Source organism: Loxodonta africana, chromosome 13 (genome assembly GCF_030014295.1).
Source record: "Loxodonta africana isolate mLoxAfr1 chromosome 13, mLoxAfr1.hap2, whole genome shotgun sequence".
NCBI classification, from domain to species: Eukaryota; Metazoa; Chordata; class Mammalia; order Proboscidea; family Elephantidae; genus Loxodonta; species Loxodonta africana.
The window spans coordinates 31,513,091-31,533,039 of record NC_087354.1 but is presented as its reverse complement, the minus strand read 5'-3'; the positions used below and the strand labels follow the sequence as shown (position 1 = coordinate 31,533,039).

At 45.8% G+C, this 19,949-nt stretch overlaps 1 protein-coding gene and 1 pseudogene across 2 annotated transcripts in view; both read right to left on the bottom strand.

Moving 5' to 3' along the window:
• ZNF592 (zinc finger protein 592) overlaps positions 1–19,949 on the bottom strand; it is a 37,391-nt gene that overhangs the window by 13,568 nt on the left and 3,874 nt on the right. Inside the window, exons 2-4 of one of the 2 annotated variants that reach the window (XM_010593802.3) lie at positions 15,312–15,395; positions 5,212–7,474; positions 61–239 (exon numbers count right to left, since the gene is read on the bottom strand). In XM_010593802.3, the coding sequence (XP_010592104.2) occupies positions 61–239; positions 5,212–7,455 (2,423 nt within the window). In that variant the 5' untranslated portion in view covers positions 7,456–7,474; positions 15,312–15,395. The remainder of the gene's footprint in view (positions 1–60; positions 240–5,211; positions 7,475–15,311; positions 15,396–19,949) is intronic. The other variant, XM_064267171.1, reaches the window with a different exon arrangement.
• The window catches only part of LOC100659352 (proline-rich protein 36-like), a 65,225-nt pseudogene continuing 60,680 nt past the window's right edge, over positions 15,405–19,949 (bottom strand).

Sequence of the window (19,949 nt, the reverse complement as noted above, 5' to 3'; positions counted from 1 at the left end):
GGCCCAGGAAGAGGACCAGTCATTGGGCAGTCATGGGACAGTGAGCCAGGCAGCACCCACCTGTAGCCCACCTTGCGGGCATAGTGCAGGCAATTCTCCTTTACGTGGGTCTGGAAATAGGCAGAGCGACAGAGGGCCCCACACTCTGGACAGCAGTAAGGGGACTTGTGTGCGTGGATCCGCTGGTGGGCACAGAAACTGCACTTGTTGGGCAACAGCATCTGGCACACCTGGCAAGTCTAGGAAAGAACATTAAGAAAGCAGATCACACAGGCGCCGCATACCCAGGGCTCTCCAATCAGAGCTGTCTGGTTTTCCTAGGGTATGGTACAGAATAACCGCCTCCTCTAACCACTCCCTCTTGTAAGTCCCCTAGGACACATGTGCATGCCCAGGCCCCATTAAGAACGTCTGATACTGACACCCAAGTAAACTTTGCCTTCCACCTTATTAATCAGTGACAGAACCTGACTCTATTTTCCCAGACAGGATTCCTATCCTCCGGGGCTGTAAGTCCTTTTCCCCTCTGGCTTAGCATAGACCGACTTTTCCTTTCCAGACCCTCAGGCACCTCTTGAATTTTAAGGGCTTACTGCACCACCAGAGCACTTCTAGTCACACAGGCCTGGGTCCCGCTCAGTAGAGGCAGCTCTTGCCCTCCCCCAACTCACAACGCAAAAAAGTAGCAATGGAGATATAACCAAAAATGCTTACCCATAGGGAAGGAGGGAACAGAGCGAAAAACAGGGATAGAAGCAAGACTTCTCTGAATGTGCCTTGTTGCAGAGTTTTAACATTGGAAACATGTAAATGTTTTAGATAATTTAAAAGAATAATTAAATTAAATAAACAAAAACATTTCCTGAAAACTGAAAACCAGAAACAAATGACCTAACTATATATTAAGTTGGTCATATAACCATATAAAGAAAAGAATTATTCCCTATAACCTTAAAACACAGTATTTTGACTTACGCATTCTTACTGTGATGTATTCTAAGGGCAAAGAGAACTGTAAGTATAAACTTCATGCAGCTGTCTTCATGTTGGAAATAATATTGGTTTTGATATTTTGAAATTTTTGTAGGTATATTATAGGATAAATCAAATATATTGTAGGCAAGTCTTAGGACCCTAGATTTTCAGGATAAAATCAAACAAGTTACATAAAAACACTATAATTCTAAATTTGAATACCAGTATAAACTCATGATTTTTCTTTCCTCTTTTTAAAAATATGTACTTACTCACTCTGACCAATGAAAAGTCCTAGAAACAACAACAAAGCCCAAACCCAGTAGTAATGAGCATCTCTGGTGCCCAGCATGTGGCCTCTAACCTAAATTCGACTCCTCACTAAAAGAAACCTGGCTCCTTGAAGAAATGGTTGATTCTAGGTTTAGCACAGGACATATGCCAGGGCATCTTTTTGGGGCTGAAGCAAGAAGCTCTCCAGGATTAATGAGCTCATGCCAAAAGAACACAGGACCACTTGAAGGGATTCCCACTGACCAAAGATACGGTAACTTGGGCATCAAAAAGAATGAACACAGAAACATACCTAATATATAAAAATCAGTGAGCTCATTATGACACTAAAACTAAAAATAATACAGGAGACACTTTTTCAACACCATTTGAAACTGTTAGGGCATCAACTCACTACTCTGAAAACTGTTAATTAAAGGAAACAAAGTAACTTTTTATCCCACTTTCCAATATAAATTGTATTTCAATGTAACCAAGTGGTCCTCATGGAAGAAGGGAAAATATTTTATATAGAAGTTCAACTAAAAAATGAAAAAGAATTGATAAAATTAGAAACACTCTTTTGCAACTCCTAAGAAAATTACCGATTCAAACAATGATCATTTATGAATGGAATTCCTGGGTGGTGCAAATAAATGGTCAACGTGCTTGGCTGCTATTCAAAAGGTGGGCAGTTCGAGTCCACCCAAAGGCACCTCAAAAAAAACTCCTGGCAATCTACGTCTGCAAAATGAGCCATTGAAAACCCTATGGAGAACAGTTCTACCCTGACACATGTGGGGCCACCATGAGTCAGCATCAACTTGACGGCAACTGGTTTTATTAATGGTTATTCAAATCAGTAGGTAGAAGGTGGGGAACTTTATAACGGAGGGATCAGAACATCACAATCTGAACTCACTGATTAAGTTTAGCTTCATTGAAAGTGAGATAATCAGACACTCTGGCCTCCTGAGAAGGCATGAAATGTGAAGAATACAGCACCACCTACATAGTCTTCATGCTCAAAACTGAACCTGAATCTAATCAGGTCTTTAAAACTAACTTCTAATCTACAGAAGAAATCTGGGCTGTAGAAGAACAAATTAGTTGCATGAAGAAGCAACCAGTCAAACCCAGAATTGTCCTAGAAAATTCTCAGGACACGTGACCCCTTTTCTTGAACAAGTCAATGGCATGAATAAAAAAAAAGGAGGGGTAGAATGTGGAATAGAAAGAAGTACTGTTCTAGATTAAGATAGAGATTTAAGATACTTAATAAACAAATATAACACGTGGTCCATGTTTGTATCCTGATTCAAACAAGCCCAACTGTAAAAAGACATTTTTTGACACAGCTGGGAAAATCTGAATATGGACTTGTATTAGGAAATACCATGGAATTATTGTTAATTTTGAAAGATGTGATAATGACATTATAGTTAAAGTAAACCTTACCCAGTGCCATTGAGTCGATTCCGACTCACAGTGACCCTATAGGATGGAGTAGAACTTCCCCATAGAGTTTCCAAGGAGCGCCTGGCAGATTTGAACTGCCGACCCTTTGGTTAGCAGCTGTAGCACTAACCTTAAGAACATGAAAATAGAATTCCTGTGTGCTGACATCCTGCCCCAACAAGGTGGCTTGGAATGCAAGTGGAGGGATGAAAAGACCCTCTTTAACCACTACAGAGGGAGGCATATTGAGTCCAGATAGGCTCCTAGGAAGAGGACAGAAGGCCCCAAACACAGTGTCGCTACTCTGGGGTGGAACCAAACCCACACCTCATCTGTCCACCCCCTGCCTTGGGTACTGTCTCCGGACACCCAAGGCTAGTCTCTGATCCCAGAGCTCAAGTCTTACTCCTTTTCTTGAGACTTGAAGGCCACAATTATTGACAGATTTTGTAAGGACTGAGAGAAGGTACTCCCTCCCTTCTTGTCTGGGAGGATCTTTTGTCCAGCTCCCACTAGAGAATGACACAGAGAACACGCAGGGTAAGAAGGGTGCCAGCCGGGATGCTGGACCCAGAGCCCTACCTACTCAGATTTGAGAAGATGGGTGAGGAACAGAGTGGGGGAGGGGCGAACAGGCCCAGACATCAGCCCTCCACTGCCAAGGGTTCTGATCACATTACTCAAAATCACACGACTCAAAAAAGTAATCCTGGTCCAACTCAACCAGACTGGCAGGAAGAATACTGAAGCCCTGGGGAAAGGACCAGGGCAACCACATTCTACCTGAGGATGAAAAATACAAACTGAAACAGAGGGACAGCAAAGATGAGAAGCAACAAAGTATTCCTTCAGCACACTGCTGGTCCCCTTTTGGGTGCTGGGTCCTCTGCCGAAGACCCGCAGACCTACCAATTCTACTTCTTATCACTAACTCAACACCAAAAAGCCAAAGCCACCCTATCAATAACTCTTCCTCAAACCCATTTCACACCTTCACATGCCGTTGTACTGCTCCCTACACCTGGGACGCCCTTGCCCCTCCCCCTCCTCCAAACTCATCCTTGCAGGCCTGGCTTAACTATCACCTCCAGCAGTCCCCTCCCTAGGCTTGGAGTCACCACGAATTGTCCCTCTGAGGCACCTAGGCTCCGGTGCTTATAACCCAGCTTTAGTTCCAATCTTGGAGTCCATGGATGGTGTAAACAGTAAATGCATTCAGATACTAACTGTAGGGTTGGAGGTTCAAGACTACCCAGAGGTGCCTCGGAAGAAAAGCCTGGCACTCTACTTCCAAAAAAATCAGCCATTAAAAACCTTACGGAGCACAGTTCTACTCCGACAAGCGTGGGGCTGCCATGAGTCAGAGCTGACCCCACAGCAACTGGTCCTAGTCCCAGTCTCAGTCTTTTTCACACAGTGGGTGTTGGGTGGTGACCTCTGCCCCTGCCAAGGTACTGGGAGCTCCTGGAGGAAAGGCACGAATCCCCCCCGCTGCCACCCCCACACTTGGCACAGAGCCCCCAGGCCACTGTGGGCGCTGGGAGAGCGTGGGCAAAGCTTGCTGGTCACCAACAGGTGCACAGGCCCCCAGGTGAGCTGAAGCAAAAACAGCCGTTCTCCTCTCCTCCCAGGCCTCTGTGGCCCTGGCTTAGGGAGGCACAGCAAGCGGGCAAGCTTGGCTAAATCACGAAGAGGACCACCGGGAGGGGGAAAAAAGGGTCTCGAAGGCTGAGTGCCTCCACCTGCCACCAGCAGCCTTCTGGAGGCTGCTTCTTCCCAGGACCTTGTTAATACGACAGACACGGACACAAAGGATGCCAGAGATTTTTGAGCAAAGGATGGCTTTAAAAAACAAACAAAACAAACAGATCTCCTCAAGTATAGCCAAGTATCAGAACAAGCAGATAAGCCTAACTGGTCAGAATATGAATGAAATGAGGCCCCAAAAACCTCTGCCCCAGGCCCACAGGTCAGGCTACTTCCCTTCCTTCCACACCAGCCCTGCTGCTGGCCCCGTCGCAGTTTACCCAAAGGGACTCAGCAAAAACAGCTGTGTCCATTGCGGGGCAGAACAGCAGCACACTGAAAACACACTTGTCAGAAGTACAAACTGAGGGACGGAGCAGGGACTCACCTACCTCTGCCCCCATGTCCTCTGGGAACATCCCCGAACTGTGCTGAGCCCTGCCAGGGACAGGAAGGTGACCATCCAGCAGAGACATAACCCGAGGCCTGAAACAATTCCCGACAGCCCACTGGAGTGGGAGTTGAGTGGAACATGGGGCATGGCCATCAATCTTCAGGGTCTCCCTTCGGTTGTGGGCAGGACGCCTTTCCCAACAAGCACCAAGGACTATATATTCAGGCGAGTTGCTAGGCATCAAGTCAGACATCCTCCCCAAGGACTCCTGAGATCCCACCACTGCCCCCTCATCAACGAGTGTTTCTTTCCACGCTCGATCACGAGCCAGGGCCTGACACCCACCAGAGGGAGGGTCTGCTTACCAGCCCCTCGGTTTCCTCTGTCGTCCTCTGGAAATGTGCAGCCAGGGCCACGTAGTCCTGCATCTGCTTGTGACATTCGAAACACTCGAGTCCGTACCGGATGAGCCTCACAGGGTCTGGGTAGAGCGGCAAGGCTGGAGGAGGAGGACTGGCACTGCCTGCAGTGAGGCTAGGCTTGGGGGAGGCCGAGGGGGCCGGGGCTGCTGGTGCCGTGGAGTTGACGGGGGCTGACACAAACATCTGCTCCACAGAGATGGGCTTCACAAGCAGCTGGGAGCACTGCATGACGAGCCCCTTGCTCTTGTGGTCACGGGCATGCTGCAGCAGGCTGCACTTGTTGAAGAAGAGCAGCGTCTTTGAGCACAGTGTGCACAGCACCTCAATGTGGACGCTCCGCCGGCCGTAGTGCTGGCTCAGGCTCTTCTCTAAGGCAAATGCGTCTCCACACTCCAGGCAGCAGTACCCACTGGCCGGCACGTGGATCCTGCTGTCTGCAGGTGGGCTGAGGTTTGGTGCATAGAGGGGCACAGGGTTGGCACTGTGGAGGACCTTGTTGAAGACCTCCACAACCAGCGGGGCAGCCTTCTTCACCTGGTGGACGAGGGGCACTGACATCTGCGTGAGCTGTGGCTGGTTCCGCCTCTGTGCTGAGGACTTGGCCGTCACTGATGCAGCAACGCTGTGGGGGACCAGGTTCAGGTTGGCCAGGTGGACGGCTTTGGGCAGGAGGTTGGCAGGGGCCACGCTAGAGGCCTGCGGTGCTGAGGTCTGCTGCTGCTTCTTGCCCATCTGTGAGCCTGGCGCAGCCCCCTTTGGGGCCCGGGGCCCAGAGCTGCAGCAGGGAGATGAAGACTCACTGGCCTTGGTCATGCTTTCATCCTCTTTCCTGTCACCCTGGGGGCTCCCTGAATTTGTGTCCACCTCTGAAAAGTGCTCCTCTGCAGGCAGGGCAGTGCCCTCGTCCCCTGGCACCTCACTTGCGGCCTCGGCACTGGCACTCCCTAGAGGTGACCCAACAGGGGACTTACTTGGATCATCAGGATCTGGCAGGATCCTTGTGACGGTCCGTTTGATTTCCCCTGATGACGTCTTAATGGTTTTGATCCTGACTTTGGGAATTGCTGGTGGGGAGCTGGCAGCCACAGAAGGGGAGCCTTTGCCGCTGCCGTCACTGCAGATGCTGCGAGGGCTGTCTGATGGCTTGATACTTTTTCTAGTGGCCTCCAGAGGGCTCCGGGGACTCTTTGGTGACTTGGGCATTTTGGGGCTGCCTTTAGAACCCTCTTTTGTGGGCCCTGAGGGGTCCTTTGTGTGACCAGACTGATCCTCCTTCGTGACACTGGCCACTCTTTTGGCCTGCAGGGCCACCAGGGCGGCAACACAAGAGGACAGTTTGGAGTGAGCTGGCTTAAGACGCTGCCGAGGGGGGACTGATGAGCAGATACCAAGCTCTGGAGCAAGTTCCTTGGGCTCCCCAATACTGTTGCTGGGGTGGCTGTTGAATTCCAAAGCTTCCCCAAAGAGCCGACTGGCATCCAGCTCCTTGTGAGGCTCCTCTGCCTTCTGCCCGCTTCGCTCATGCTCCTGCTGGCCCCCCAAGGGTGAGGGTTCTGGCTTCGGTTCTTTCTTACAAAAGTGATCAAACATATGCAGTTCTGGGACTGGAAACTTACCCAGAGCTTCCAAGACTGGGCCGCCCACAGGCCCACATCCAGGGGGAGATGTGAAATAACTGTCAGAGTGCTTGGGCTTCATCCCAAGCCCGTTGTCTTTGATAGCATCCTCAGGTTCGGGGCTGGAGATTGGACTGAACTGGTTAAAGGTTGGTAATGGCTCTGACTTGGGCGGCTCCAGCTTGCCAGAGAAACTCCTGGCACTATCTCCATTCATGAAAGTGGAATCGAACTTCCCACAGTTGTGTCCCAGGTTGTGGGGATCTGGAGGCAGGTCTGGGCCCCGGAATCCATTGTGTAGGAGGCTGGGAGTGATGTGGTCTTTCTCCGCTTCAAACGACTCCTGGCGGCTGGTGTTCTTGACAATGACACTCACGGCCGGCACATCTGGGGCTGATCCTGAGTGAGACAAGGACACACTCTCATCCATACACATGCCTGAAGGTTTGAGAGGACTCTCATTCTCCTCACTGGGTGTTTGGATGGCCTCCTTGGCATCAAGACTGGTGGGGTCTGGGATGTCAAAGGCAGCCAGAAGGTCATCAAAATCTGGGGTTTTCATGTCCCCCATGGCTGGATGCGGGCAAAGGCTATAAAAGAAATGGAGAACAGAATTAGTGAACACCGGGATCCCACTGGACTCTGTCTGGCATCATCTTCGGCGCATGCCCATCACCCTAACCCACATGCAGCCAGCACACCCATGCGGAAGCCCCCGCACTATGGATAATCACACACCTAACAAGTTTTACCTCAACCTTCTAAAATGCTGGACAGGTACGTAGAAAAGGGATTATATTCAGCGACAAGCCTGCCTGGCAGGCCGTAAACCTCAGTACCAAGAAATTCCTGGCCAGCTGCATTGCCAAAAAGAAGGTACACTCATACCATACTCCCTCAATTTCTCAGGGAAAATCACTGCCCCATGATCAAGTGCACTGTCAAAAAGCCAATCACTCAGCCCTTTAAAGAAACGCATGGCTCAGTATCTCCTTCTTTCAAAAAACTCCTAAATTCCTATGAGACTTGGCTAAAACTTTCTCTGCTAATTTACTCTTTGTAATTTATTCACTAACTTTGTATAACTCTGTATTTTTGCGGTATGAATTCAATCAAATCCGAAATGATTCACTAGTGCCAGAATTTGAACTAAACTATCTCATGAATAAGCTCTGGAAGATTCTATCATCCCCTAGGTGTTTTTTGCTCTATTCAGCAGAAGCCCTTGATTCCTTGCTTTTCACCCTAAGTTTGTTATCAGTGAGTAAATAAGGGTGGTTAGACCTGAGGGACAGGGTGACTCTCAAGGCACCACGTGGTTATCGAATTAGCCAGGGGACAGTTTTGGGAAAGCCCTAAACTCTATTTTAACTTAAGACACAAAGACAAGAAAACGCACCTGTTTCCTTCATCATCTGAAGAAGCAGAGCTACAGAACTGTGGTGAAAAAGAACACTCAAGACCTTAGGAAAGAGGCCTTCCAGTAAGGAATTACTATAACACTTACACTTGCAGGTAATGAATCTGGTTGGCTCAAACCTGCTAGAGGGAGGGGGAAAAAAACCCACCACCTCCCTCGTTCAGCCCTAAATCCTCCATCTGCTTCAGCATCCAGGGGCCATGGTGGCTTACATGCTTCTCACACCATGTTTATGCTGACAATTTTCTGGATGCGGACTGGCACGACTCTTTTAGAAAGCAATATGGTAGCCGCACAGAACCAGACGAATGACAAACCCTTCCGGAACTTTACCCTAAGACACAAAATTTCCAAAGGCCATATGCAAAAGTGTATGCAGCAGCATTATTAAAACAGCACAAAAGAGAGACATACACACGCAGAAAGAATCTAAATGTTCAACAACGGGGAATGGATAATTACCATGTGTTAAAAATCCTAATTATGAAATCTATGTAACAACATGGAAAACTACTTACAGTGTTAAGTTTTAAAAAAATACAAAAATGTTCACAGACTATGATTTTAACAAAGCAAAACTCAATATAATTTGAGACAAGAACAAAAGAAAAATGAAAATAATTATGCAGGGTGGTGGGATTACCGGTGGGTTATTTTTCAAAAGTCATCGTATGCAGATAGATTGCTTTTATAATTTTAAAACGGGAAGATGGAGGGGGGGAACACTTAAAACCACAAGGGGAGCAGGTGCCATGGTGAAGGCATATCTGTTACCTCCCCCATGGGACCAACAGGCTTGCAGGTCTGGTTTCTCCACACTCCTCCTAACCCCCACAAAACGCAACTTCACAATGAAAAACACAACCCTTTCCCCCACTGGAAAGTTACTTAATTATGGTAGGCAATAATAAAGTGAAATGTCAATTACCTAAACACAGGTTAGCAGAATACCTCATTGGAATCAGAGGTAAAGTTTTTGGACAAAATGAATAATAGTCTCCTAGAACAGGAAGTTTTAGAACCCATAAACAAAGGAATGGATGTCACTGAAAGTAGTGAACTCATCAATACCAAGTGAACTACTACACAGGATGACCATCACTGTAATGAAACATCTGTAGGATATTTGTTCTATAAGCTTATTTACATTTCTTCTTTAACTGTGCAGGAAAAAAGACATTAAGGGAGAAGGACAGAATAGATTGGTCCTTTTTAAGGAGCTGGGAGAAGCATGTGTGCAGCGAGGGGTAGGGATGGTTGGTGGCATATGTGAAGAATAGCTGAGAGCCTGCTATTGTCTAACATGAAGTCACAGCGGCTTGAAGCAGAGATACTGCAGCTGGAGAATGTAATGTTCTCCCCACCAGAGAAATCTCAGAGACTCCCTTAGAATGATCAGAGGTAAGGCGTCTTTTGCTAGGAAAATCAGAGCTAGTACATGGTGTGGCAGCTCAGCATCAGAAACAGGAAAAAACTTGGTAAAGATTTTTTACCAAAGCTGAAACCTTTAAAAGCCAAAGATCAAGTCCTGTTTTCTAGTTAGCCCTAGTATGGAAAACCAGAAGCAGCAGCAATTGATGACAGTGAATAAGGGACTCACCTTGTACCTAGGTGTTTGTATTTATTTAAACCTTGATCTAAATTGAATATTATACTGTTTATAAGTAGAAAATAGAAGTTAATCAAAAATTTACTGTTACAAAAGCAAAGAAAGAGACCATAATGAAAAAGACTACCAATAAAAAGCTCTATTCATCAAAAACCTGCCAGCACAAAAAGGCAGAGAGAGCAAAAGGAATAACTGCAACATATGATAGTTACTATCATCAACATCTTTATTAATATATATAAAGCTCTTACAACACAGTAAGTAAAAGATGAATAACCCGTTAGGAAAATGAGCAAAGCCAATGATGAGCAAGCAATTAAAAAAAGAAACGCAGGTGGACAATTAGTACATGAAAAAATTTCCTCACAAGGAAATTAGAGAAATGTAAATTAAAATAATCAGAAGTCAATTTTGGTTTATCAAATTCACAAAGATTTTCATAAAATGATAACCCCCAGGGTGGGCAGAGATACGGCAAAATAAGAGTTCTGCAGGTAGTATAAATTGGTAACAAATTGATACAACCTATCTAAAGATTTTTCTTTTTTTTTTATCTAAAGAGCAATTTAGCAATGCAAACAAAAGGGCAATAATGCCACTTCAGAAAGTTACCCAAAGGAAACAGAGGCATATGGCAATTTCTGTGCGAAGATAATCATTACAGAATTATTGATAACAAAAAATCGGACACAACCTAAAGTTTCAACAATAGGAAATTGGTTCAATAAATTATGGCATATTAACAAAATTAAATATTCGGTATCATAAATTATATTACAGATCAATATCCAAGGCTGTGAGAAATGCTCCTGTTACAAAGAAAAAAAGACACTGAAGTGTATATATAATTGCTATTTAAAACAAAAATTTCTAAATACATACAGTATATATGAAAAAGGCTAGACGAATACTCCAAAATGTTAAAAGTACCTCAACAGATGATATTTTCCTTATTTTATTTGTATTTCCAAAGCATTTATAGTAAACTTGTATAGCTTGTGTGATTTTATGTAATTATATTTCTTGTAACATACCAAAAGAAGAAACTAAGCAAGCCAAAAAATTTGAGGCACCCCTTACAGAGGACTCCGAAAATCATTAATATAAGATTCTTAAAACATACTGGCATGACTCAGCAGAAGAATGCTAGCTAGATAATCAGCGGAGTAAATTAAAATAAAAGGTGAGAGAGAGAGAAGACAGGTAGGTATATAGGGCAGGGTAGGGAAGGGTAAGGTAGAGAGGTAGGTATGGTCAAAATAAAAAGCTTCAGTATACGCCACTGTCTGCAATCTGCTGAAAGCAGCATGCTGAGAGCAGGAACGGCAAACCCCAGGCAGCTGTACACCTTGCCTGGGGGGGCAGCCACACTGGACCTAGAGCTGGGTGGTGGCCCCTGCCCCATGTCTGTGAATACCAGTCTAAGAACCATGGCCTACCTTTCATGAGCACTAAGCAGAAGTTCACCTTCAAGTGTCTGAACAAGCTAGATCCAGACGTGGTAAGCTCACTGAGTAGCCCAGAGCAGCCTAGTCAACATGCAAGGCAGGGTCACGGGTTCTCTGGGGCCCAGGCTGAGAGCAAATTTCACTCAATGGTGAGACAGTAGAACTATGCAACAGTATGCACAAACCCTCGGGGTAAAAAACAACTCCAAGACTGGCAGATAGACACCACCCTGTTTCAGGATGTGTTTCCATTGCACGAAAGATCTAGAAACTAGGGAGAAAAAAAAAAGTTGAGTATAAATTGCTGTTGTTATAGGGTCTACTCGTTTGCCCAAGAAATTTTACAAAACGGTTAAGTAAACAATCAATTAGAGGGGGCAGGGGCGGAGCAGCTTCATTTTGGAAGCAAAAACTGTCTAATTAGCCTATTTGAATTCTTTAAGGAGGTAAAAAAGAGTTTCTCTGATTATGGCAGAACTGGCAGCAGAATTTCTTCAGATTTTAAATGCCCAAATTACACACACAAAAACCACTGAATTCCATAGAACTTGGGTGAATGTATGTTATGTGTGTGTTTATGTGACTGTCATTTATGGCAACTGTGAACAGTACAGTTTTTAACCCAGTGACCAGCTCTGGACTGGAACGTAATGTTTTTATAAATTACCTAGAACGGTTGTTCCCACTTCACTAGGGAACTCAACTTCTCATGCACATATGTATCCTCGGTGATTAGCCATTAAAAACACCACTACTAAATGAGGTCCATGAAAAAATCGTTTCGAAAAGGAGGTCTCCTGTTCAAAACGCTTTGGGAAGCAATGATCTAGCAGAAGGTCTTCAGGCTGGACACCTCATGAGGGAAGAGGCTTTTCTGTTTCATTCATCATTGTGTTTGCCATCAGGCACTCAATAAATATTTGTTAAAGCAATAAAGTGAAACTTCAAGTTTGCGAATGGGACCTAAAGCTGTTCCAGAAATCAAAACGCAAAGTTTAAAGACAGCAAGTTCTCTTGAGGCAAAATTGTGGCAAATAAACATCAGTGAATGCAAATCTAAAAGAACATTGAGGCAAGAGCAATCCCAAGTATACTTTAGAATGATGGGGCTCTAAGCTAATCTGTTCAAGAAAGAAGCCTGGACATCAGTTTAGACTCTTCCCTCTTAAGACAGCACACTGCACCTTTTATCACAAGAGATCTAGAAAATACTGAGCATTATCACAAAGGACACTGGAAGCAAAATACAACGTGTGATCCTACCCTTTCTCTAAACCACTCAGAGCCCACAGCTAAAAGTGCTACACAGTCCTGGTTCCCCACACCTGAAAAAAGGCATACCAGAGTAAGAAGAACTTCTGAGAGATGTGAGATCAAAGTTATACAGTAGATGGAGGGGCTTCCTACTGAAAGCCTAAAAAATTACAACTCTTATTTTATTCCAGAGAAATGAAGATTTAGGGGGGAAAAGGAAGCCTAAACTGGAGTACAGATGTGTTCATCAAATCTCAAAATACTACAGAGGGTAGGGCAGTATTTTAAAGTTTGAAATAAAAGAGGTAACCAAATAAAAGGTACTTTATTCATGAGTCAGAAAATATACTGAAGTTGTTACAGGCATAAATATAGTAATGCCCACACTTATTCATATCTAGAAGTAAAAAAGGGCTCTGAGGAACCAGGAACAACTTTCCGGCAGTGTACTGAAGACTTCAAATTTCAGATAACATTAAACTTGGTCATCTGTTTTTCTTAGCAACACTAAGTTCAGTTAACAGTAAAAAAAAAAAAAAAAAAAAAAAACAGCTGCTGTTGAGTCGATTCCAACTCATGGCGACCTCACCTGTGTTCAGAGTGGGACTGTGCATCACAGGGTTTTGAATGGCTGATTTTTTAGAAGCAGACTGCCAAGACTTTCTACCGAGGTGCTGCTGGGTAAACGCAAACTTCAATCTTTCTGTTAATAGCTGAGTGTATTAACCCTTTGCACCACTCAGGAACTCCTCAGTAACCAGAGATTAATAAAAATTCAGTAACAGGACGTCAAAAAGGGGACAGAGGCATTCCAAAATATCAAGAAAAATCTGATTTCTATTCAGTATATTCTGTAATAAGAAGCAAATAACACATTACAGATTTATAAAATAAAAGTGAAAGGCAGTATGACCTAAAGAACACTGGACTGTGAGACAACAAAACCACCATTGTTTGTTGGCTAAAAGATGGATGGATGGATTTTTTACAAGCCTGCAGGTGAACTCTTTTACCCTGTTCCCCACATAACTGAAAATGGCTTATGATATCTCTATAAAATTATTTATAATGGTTAAAAGTTCTAAAATGGGTAAACAAAAGTTACCTCAGCTGTCTGTTTCAGAAGAAGGAACATCCCAGGAGACAAAAGAGCAAAGAATACCTCAACTGTGTGATACCAAAAAGGAAAAAAGAGCAAAAGAGAGAGAGAGAGACGTTACTCAGCAGAAGCTGAGACCAGAAGAAAGTACTGTTTGAGTTGCCAGGTAGGGGAATTTTTTTGTACCAGGAATAGAAGCTAGACAAGGGGAGAGAAAGAATGAGCAAGCAAGCTTGAGAGTAAGCTCCTGCCTGAACCGTGGCAGTAGCTAGGGTTAGACAGACATTGATTTCATGCGTGGTAGTGAAGGGAGCTCAGTGAAGCTTCAGTTGGATCAAAGGAAACTGAAAAAAGAGCCCCGTGTGCCTGGACCCAGAACAAAGGCCCAGACTGGGAATGGTAGAGCTAAAAGCACAAGGAACTGTGAACCACGACAAGTGGCTTCCACCTCTGTGCTGTCACTAACTACCTGTGTGAAGATGTTGGGCAGGCCTTGGTTTAATAGGTAAAATTAAACTAACTCTAAGGATCCTTGAGTAGGCTAGGCTGGGGCAGCTGGGCAAATTAATTTACAGCTCATGGATTTCTACAAAAAACTTAATTCTGAAGGTAGACACACAATCTCTCTACCATACGCATATCACTGCCTGTCTAAACACACATTTGAGGCCCACTAACAAGTCTGAGTGACTCTGAAACACATGGTCTGAGTTGGTCAATGGCCACTGTTTCATTTCATGAGGCAACGGGCACTCCAACTATCAGCAAGAACAGCCCAAAGAGATTTTCAGCAACTTTTAAGAGAACAGCTACCTCGATGGCCCCAGGTAAAAAATAATGTTTTTCACCTGTCCTTTCCTCTACCTAGTCTTAGCTCCATGATTGCCATAAAACACATATCTGGTCACCTCCAGCAGAGAGGTCAAACTGAAGCCTAGCATGGCGGATCCACTCTGATCTGGTCTCTGCTTACCTCTCCAGTCACATCTACAGGATACCTTCCATTCTAATCATATTTGCAGGTCTCTCAGAGTTTCATGTCTCTTGTGTCAGGGTCCAAACCACTCCCCGTGACTAGAGAAGAATATCTGACACCCCAACCTTACCCTGGCCCCAAGCACGGGTCTGCCTGAGAAATCTTCCTTATCCCCCAAGCCTCAGGTCCAGGGACCCCCCTTTCTGGATTCCTCCTCTGAGCACTGCAGCACCAGTCCATGATCCTCCTCCTTCTCCTCCTCTTCCATTTTCTCCTCACACTGAGACTACCCCCCACCTCTACAGCAGCATTCCCCATGGTGGGCTGGAATCATGCATTTTCTCATCAGACTCCCCTATCAGACTGCGAGTCTCTCCAAAGTCGGGATGAGGTCTCTCATCTCTATTTCCAGGGCCTAACCTACCAGGTTCCCAGTGGCAAGGGAGCTGTCACTTCCGCCGCCCCACCCAAACCATTCCTCCACTCTCTCCAAACCCCTGGCTGATATACCTGCCCTCCTGCCTACACTGCCCGAGGTATCCTTAGCTAGAGGTAGCGTCTCCTTTCCTCCATGCTCTTCCCGCCCCAACCAAAATTTCCAAGCATTCTAGCCAGACTCACAGAATGTTAGAGCTGAAAGGGACCTCAGAAATTATCTGGTCCAGTGGCTTCCAAACACCGGTCTGCAAACTGATGCTGGGCTAACTGCAAAAGAATAACATGGGAAATAACTTTAAAATACAGATTCCCAAGCCCCATCATAGAACTTGTGATTCAATCAGTCTGGGATGGGTCCCTGGCATCTGTATTTACAGTTACCAGTTACATATCACTTAACTTTCAGGATATTTTCCGTGAAATGGGATGTTGTATGATTTGGATGTTGTACAAATGCCTGGGTCCATGGGCCTGGGGCTGCTGTGCTGTGCATGACCTGGGCAGCTCCCGCTGCAGATGCCTCAGGTGAGCACTTGGTGGGTCTCGCCCAGTGTCCCGGGCAGCAGGGGGGCAGTCTTAGCAAACCAGGACCCAGCACCCATGCCCCAATGCCTGCCGAGTGCCCTCATCCACTCCCCCCAGTAGCAGTGGCATCTGTTCCTGAGAGTGGAGGGCTGTGGGGTAGGCTCACGGCCAAGTTGGCCCATGGGCATCCCCCAGAGAAAGGGAAGCTTTTCTTTCTCCCCCACCACCCTGCCTCATTTTGGGACCGTCAGTCAGTTATTATGGGGGTGGGTGTGGGGGTGGAGTCAGGGAAACAGCTCCTTTATAAAAGGAAGCCAAAGGCTGCAGCTGGAGCCTGGCAGGAGCCCCAGGGCAGCATCTCTCAGGCCCTAATCTGGGCCATTCCTTTCGCCTTGCTGGGGCTCCTGCTCCAGCTGCTCTCTTAGGTGGCCACGCCCAACCCTACACAAGGCCCCTCTGGGCCCCTGCTTGGCCTGGGCTCCTGGCCTCTGATTCTTTACTGCTGCTTCTTGCATGGAGGCCCGGCGGGCTGTCTCCTCTCAGTCAACTCAGGGGACATGTCCTCATCAGGCCTCTTGCCCACTGCCTGGTGGAAATACTCAGCTTCATCCTCCCCCTCCTCAGGTCACTGGCCCCCTCAGCATCACCGTGCCCATTAGCCTCTGCCCGTGCCCTCTTCGTGCCCACCAGGCTCTTCTTCTTGTGGGCTTCTCATTGCTTCCGCTTGCACTGCACGTTGTGAGCCTAAGGGTCCTGCCTCTGGGCCTTCAGCCACAGCCTCTCCTCCTTGGCTGCCAGGATGGCCTGGAGCTCCTCCTCCATCTTGTATGTGAAACTGTGGACACCCTGACACCCTCCTGGATCTTGATGAGCAGCTGCAGAATCATCAAGGACTGATCTCAGCGAGCCACACAGAGCTCTGCTGGGCCTGCATGTTGCCGCGCCCAGTGATTGTCTGGGCAGCTCCTTAAAGCTGTGCTCACCGTCAGGCTCCCCACTGCTGACAGCCCCACACCCGTGGCCACCTGCTCACTAATGTCCTACAGACAGTTCATGTTGGGAAACTTCTCCTGGAGAAGCTTCTTCATCTGGCAACCTGCTCCCACAGGAATGACTTGATGTTATAATGGTGGAAATCTAGCTCCTGGGAGTCAGATGAGGAGAATGCAGCGGCTTGATGGTATTCAGGTTTACCTTGTACACTTTGTTGGTGGGGAACAGGTTCTGGAACACAGTGGCCATGAGCTTCATGTGCATACCACGGGGGCCAAAGTGGTACAGCAGGAGGGGCGGGCAGGCATCCTCCGGAGGGCAAGCGCTGAACTACGGACGTATATGTGGTCAGTCGTTGCCCCCAATGAACATTAAGCAGCACATGACTGTATTTTAAAGCTTCCCACGTGAGTCTGAAGTACTGGTCTAGTCCAACCTCTTCATTTTATACTTGGGCTCAGAAACAGGAATTCATCCTTCAAACATTTAATGTCAAGAGTTATGCCTGGCACTCAGGACACAAAGCTGAAGGTTCAGACCCTATTCTAGAGTGCCCCTACAGAACCCACAGAAGACATGGCAGCCACACATCCATGGACACCAATGAAGGCTCACCAAGGGCACAGGATTCCTAGAGGCAAGAAAGGGAAACTTGCGTTCTCTAACCACACTTATCGAAAGTAACCTCATCCCCACTGTGCTCCCTTTTGCTTTATTTGTTCCTCAGCATGGCACAATTTTCTGCTTTTATGAGGCCAATTAGCAACATCCTGATAAATGGGGAAAAAGAATGAAGTTGTCAAGGATTCATTTTACTTGGATCCACAATCAACACCCATGGAAGCAGCAGTCAAGAAATCAAGCGATGCATTGCATTGGGCAAATCTGCTGCAAAAGACCTCTTTAAAGTGTAGAAAAGCAAAGATGTTACTTTGAAGGCTAAGATGCGCCTGACCTAAGCCATGGTGTTTTCAATCGCTTCATATCCATGCAAAAGCTGGACAATGAATAAGGAAGATCGAAGAAGAATCGATGCCTTTGAATTATGGTGTTGGCAAAGAAAATTGAATATACCACGGACTGCCAAAAGAATAAACAAAACAATCTTGGAAGAAGTACAGCCAGAATCCTCCTTAGAAGCAAGGATAGTGAGACTGTATCTCACATACTTTGGACGTGTTTTCAGGAAGGACCAGTCCTTGGAGGACATCATGCTTGGCAAAGCAGAGGGTCAGCGAAAAAGAGGAAGACCCTCAACAACATGGACTGACACAGTGGCTACAATGATGGGCTCGAGCATAACAATGATCGTGAGGTTGGTGCAGGACCAGGCAGTGTTTTGTTCTGTTGTACATAGGATTGCTGAGTTGGGATGAACTCTGTGGCACCTAACAACAACTGTAGTTATTTCAGCATACGTAGTCCCTCTCCTATCATCATATAAGCCTCTAAATACGTATTCGCTAAATTATTAATTAATTGGCATCCCCTCAAATCTAGCTTATATCTCAGCTCGGATGTTGAATGTTGTTGTGGTGTGCCATCAAGTCAAGTAGAACTCTCCCATAGGGTTTCCTAGGCTGTAAATCCTTACAGGAGCAGATTGCCAGGTCTCTTCTCTTGCAGAGCCACTGTTGGGTTTGAACCACCAACCTTTTGTTTAACAGCCAAGTGCTTAACCATTGCACCACCAGGGCTCCTTGGGTATCAAATAGGCCATCCCAAACTTAATATATCCAAATCTCATTCTTGATTTCTTCCGACAGTCTTTTTCATTTTAGTCAATGACAATTTCATCCTTCCAATTGCCTAGGCCAAAAATCTTGAAGTCATCTAGAGTCCTCCCTTTCTGCTATGGATTGAATTATGTTCTCCAAAAATGTGTTGAAATTTTAACCCCTTTACCTGTAAAAAGAAGTCCTTGGGTGGTGCAGATGGTTAAGCACTGGCCTACTAACTAAAAGACTGTCAGTTCAAGCCCACCCAGACGTACCTTAAAGACAGATCTGGCAATCTGCTTCCTAAAAGTCATAGCCTTGAAAACCCTATGAAGCAGTTCTACTCTGCACACATGAATCAGAATCAACTCAACAGCAACTAATAACAACAACACCTGTAAATATGACCCTGTTTGGAAATAGCTGGTTTCCTTTGTTATGTTAATAAGGTCATACCAGAGTAGGATGGGTCCTAAGCCTAGTAATTTCAGAGTTACGAAAAGAGGAAAAACAGAGTCATACACACAAGGATGAGGAAGAGAGACTACCGAGACAGATGCATCTACAAACACAGGAACGCCAAGGACTGTTAGCAGCTACTAGAAACTGAAATAGGTGAGGAAGGACTTCTCCCTAGAGCCATGCCCTGAATTCGGACTTCTAGCGTCCTGAATTCTGAGAAAATAAACTTCTGTTATTTAAAGCCACCTACTTCTGGCATTTTTGTTATGGTAGCACTAAATAACTGAGACACTTTCCTTTACATCCTTCATCCAACCTATAAGCCAATCCTATCAACTCTACCTTCAAAACATATTCAAATCCAGTCATACCTCACTATCTCCAAGCATCATCATCTCTCCCACGGATTCCTGCAAAAGTCTACTAACCGGTTTCCTTGCTTCCACCCTTGCCTCCACCATTTTTTTCAACACAGCAGCCAGAGTGCCCCTTTTAAAACACAAATCAGATGTCAGTCCTCAAAATCCTCCAGTGGCATCCCATCTCACACAGAGTAAAATCTAGTCTTGACCACAGCTCACAAGGCCTGGACGATCTACACGCCCTCTGTTCCCGCCACCATCTCTGTCACTCAGTCTGCTCCAGGCACACGCAGGCCTCCTTACTGGCCCTCAAGTATGCTAGGCACACTCCCTCCTCAGAGCATCTACTTGGAATGTTCTTCCCCCAGGTCTCTGTGTGGCTCGATTCCTCGCTTCCTTCAGGCCTTTCCTCAAAGGTCACTTTGTCAGGAGCTTTCCATGACCATTCCATATAAGATACCAGCCCCTACCTCCACTGTCAGTCTCTACCCCTTTACTCCACTTTGCTTTTCTTCACAGCACTTATCTCCACCTGACATACAATCATTTATTTCCTTGTCGTTTGTTTATAAGCTCCAGTCTGTTCACTTGAAGGTAATCCACCATTAGAAATGTGGAACGAATTAGAAATAAAAATATTATATGATTCAGCAATCCCACTACTAAGTATATATCCTAGATAAATAAGAGCCATGACACAAATAGACACATGCACACCCATGTTCACTGCAGCATTCTTCACAATAGCAAAAATATGGAAA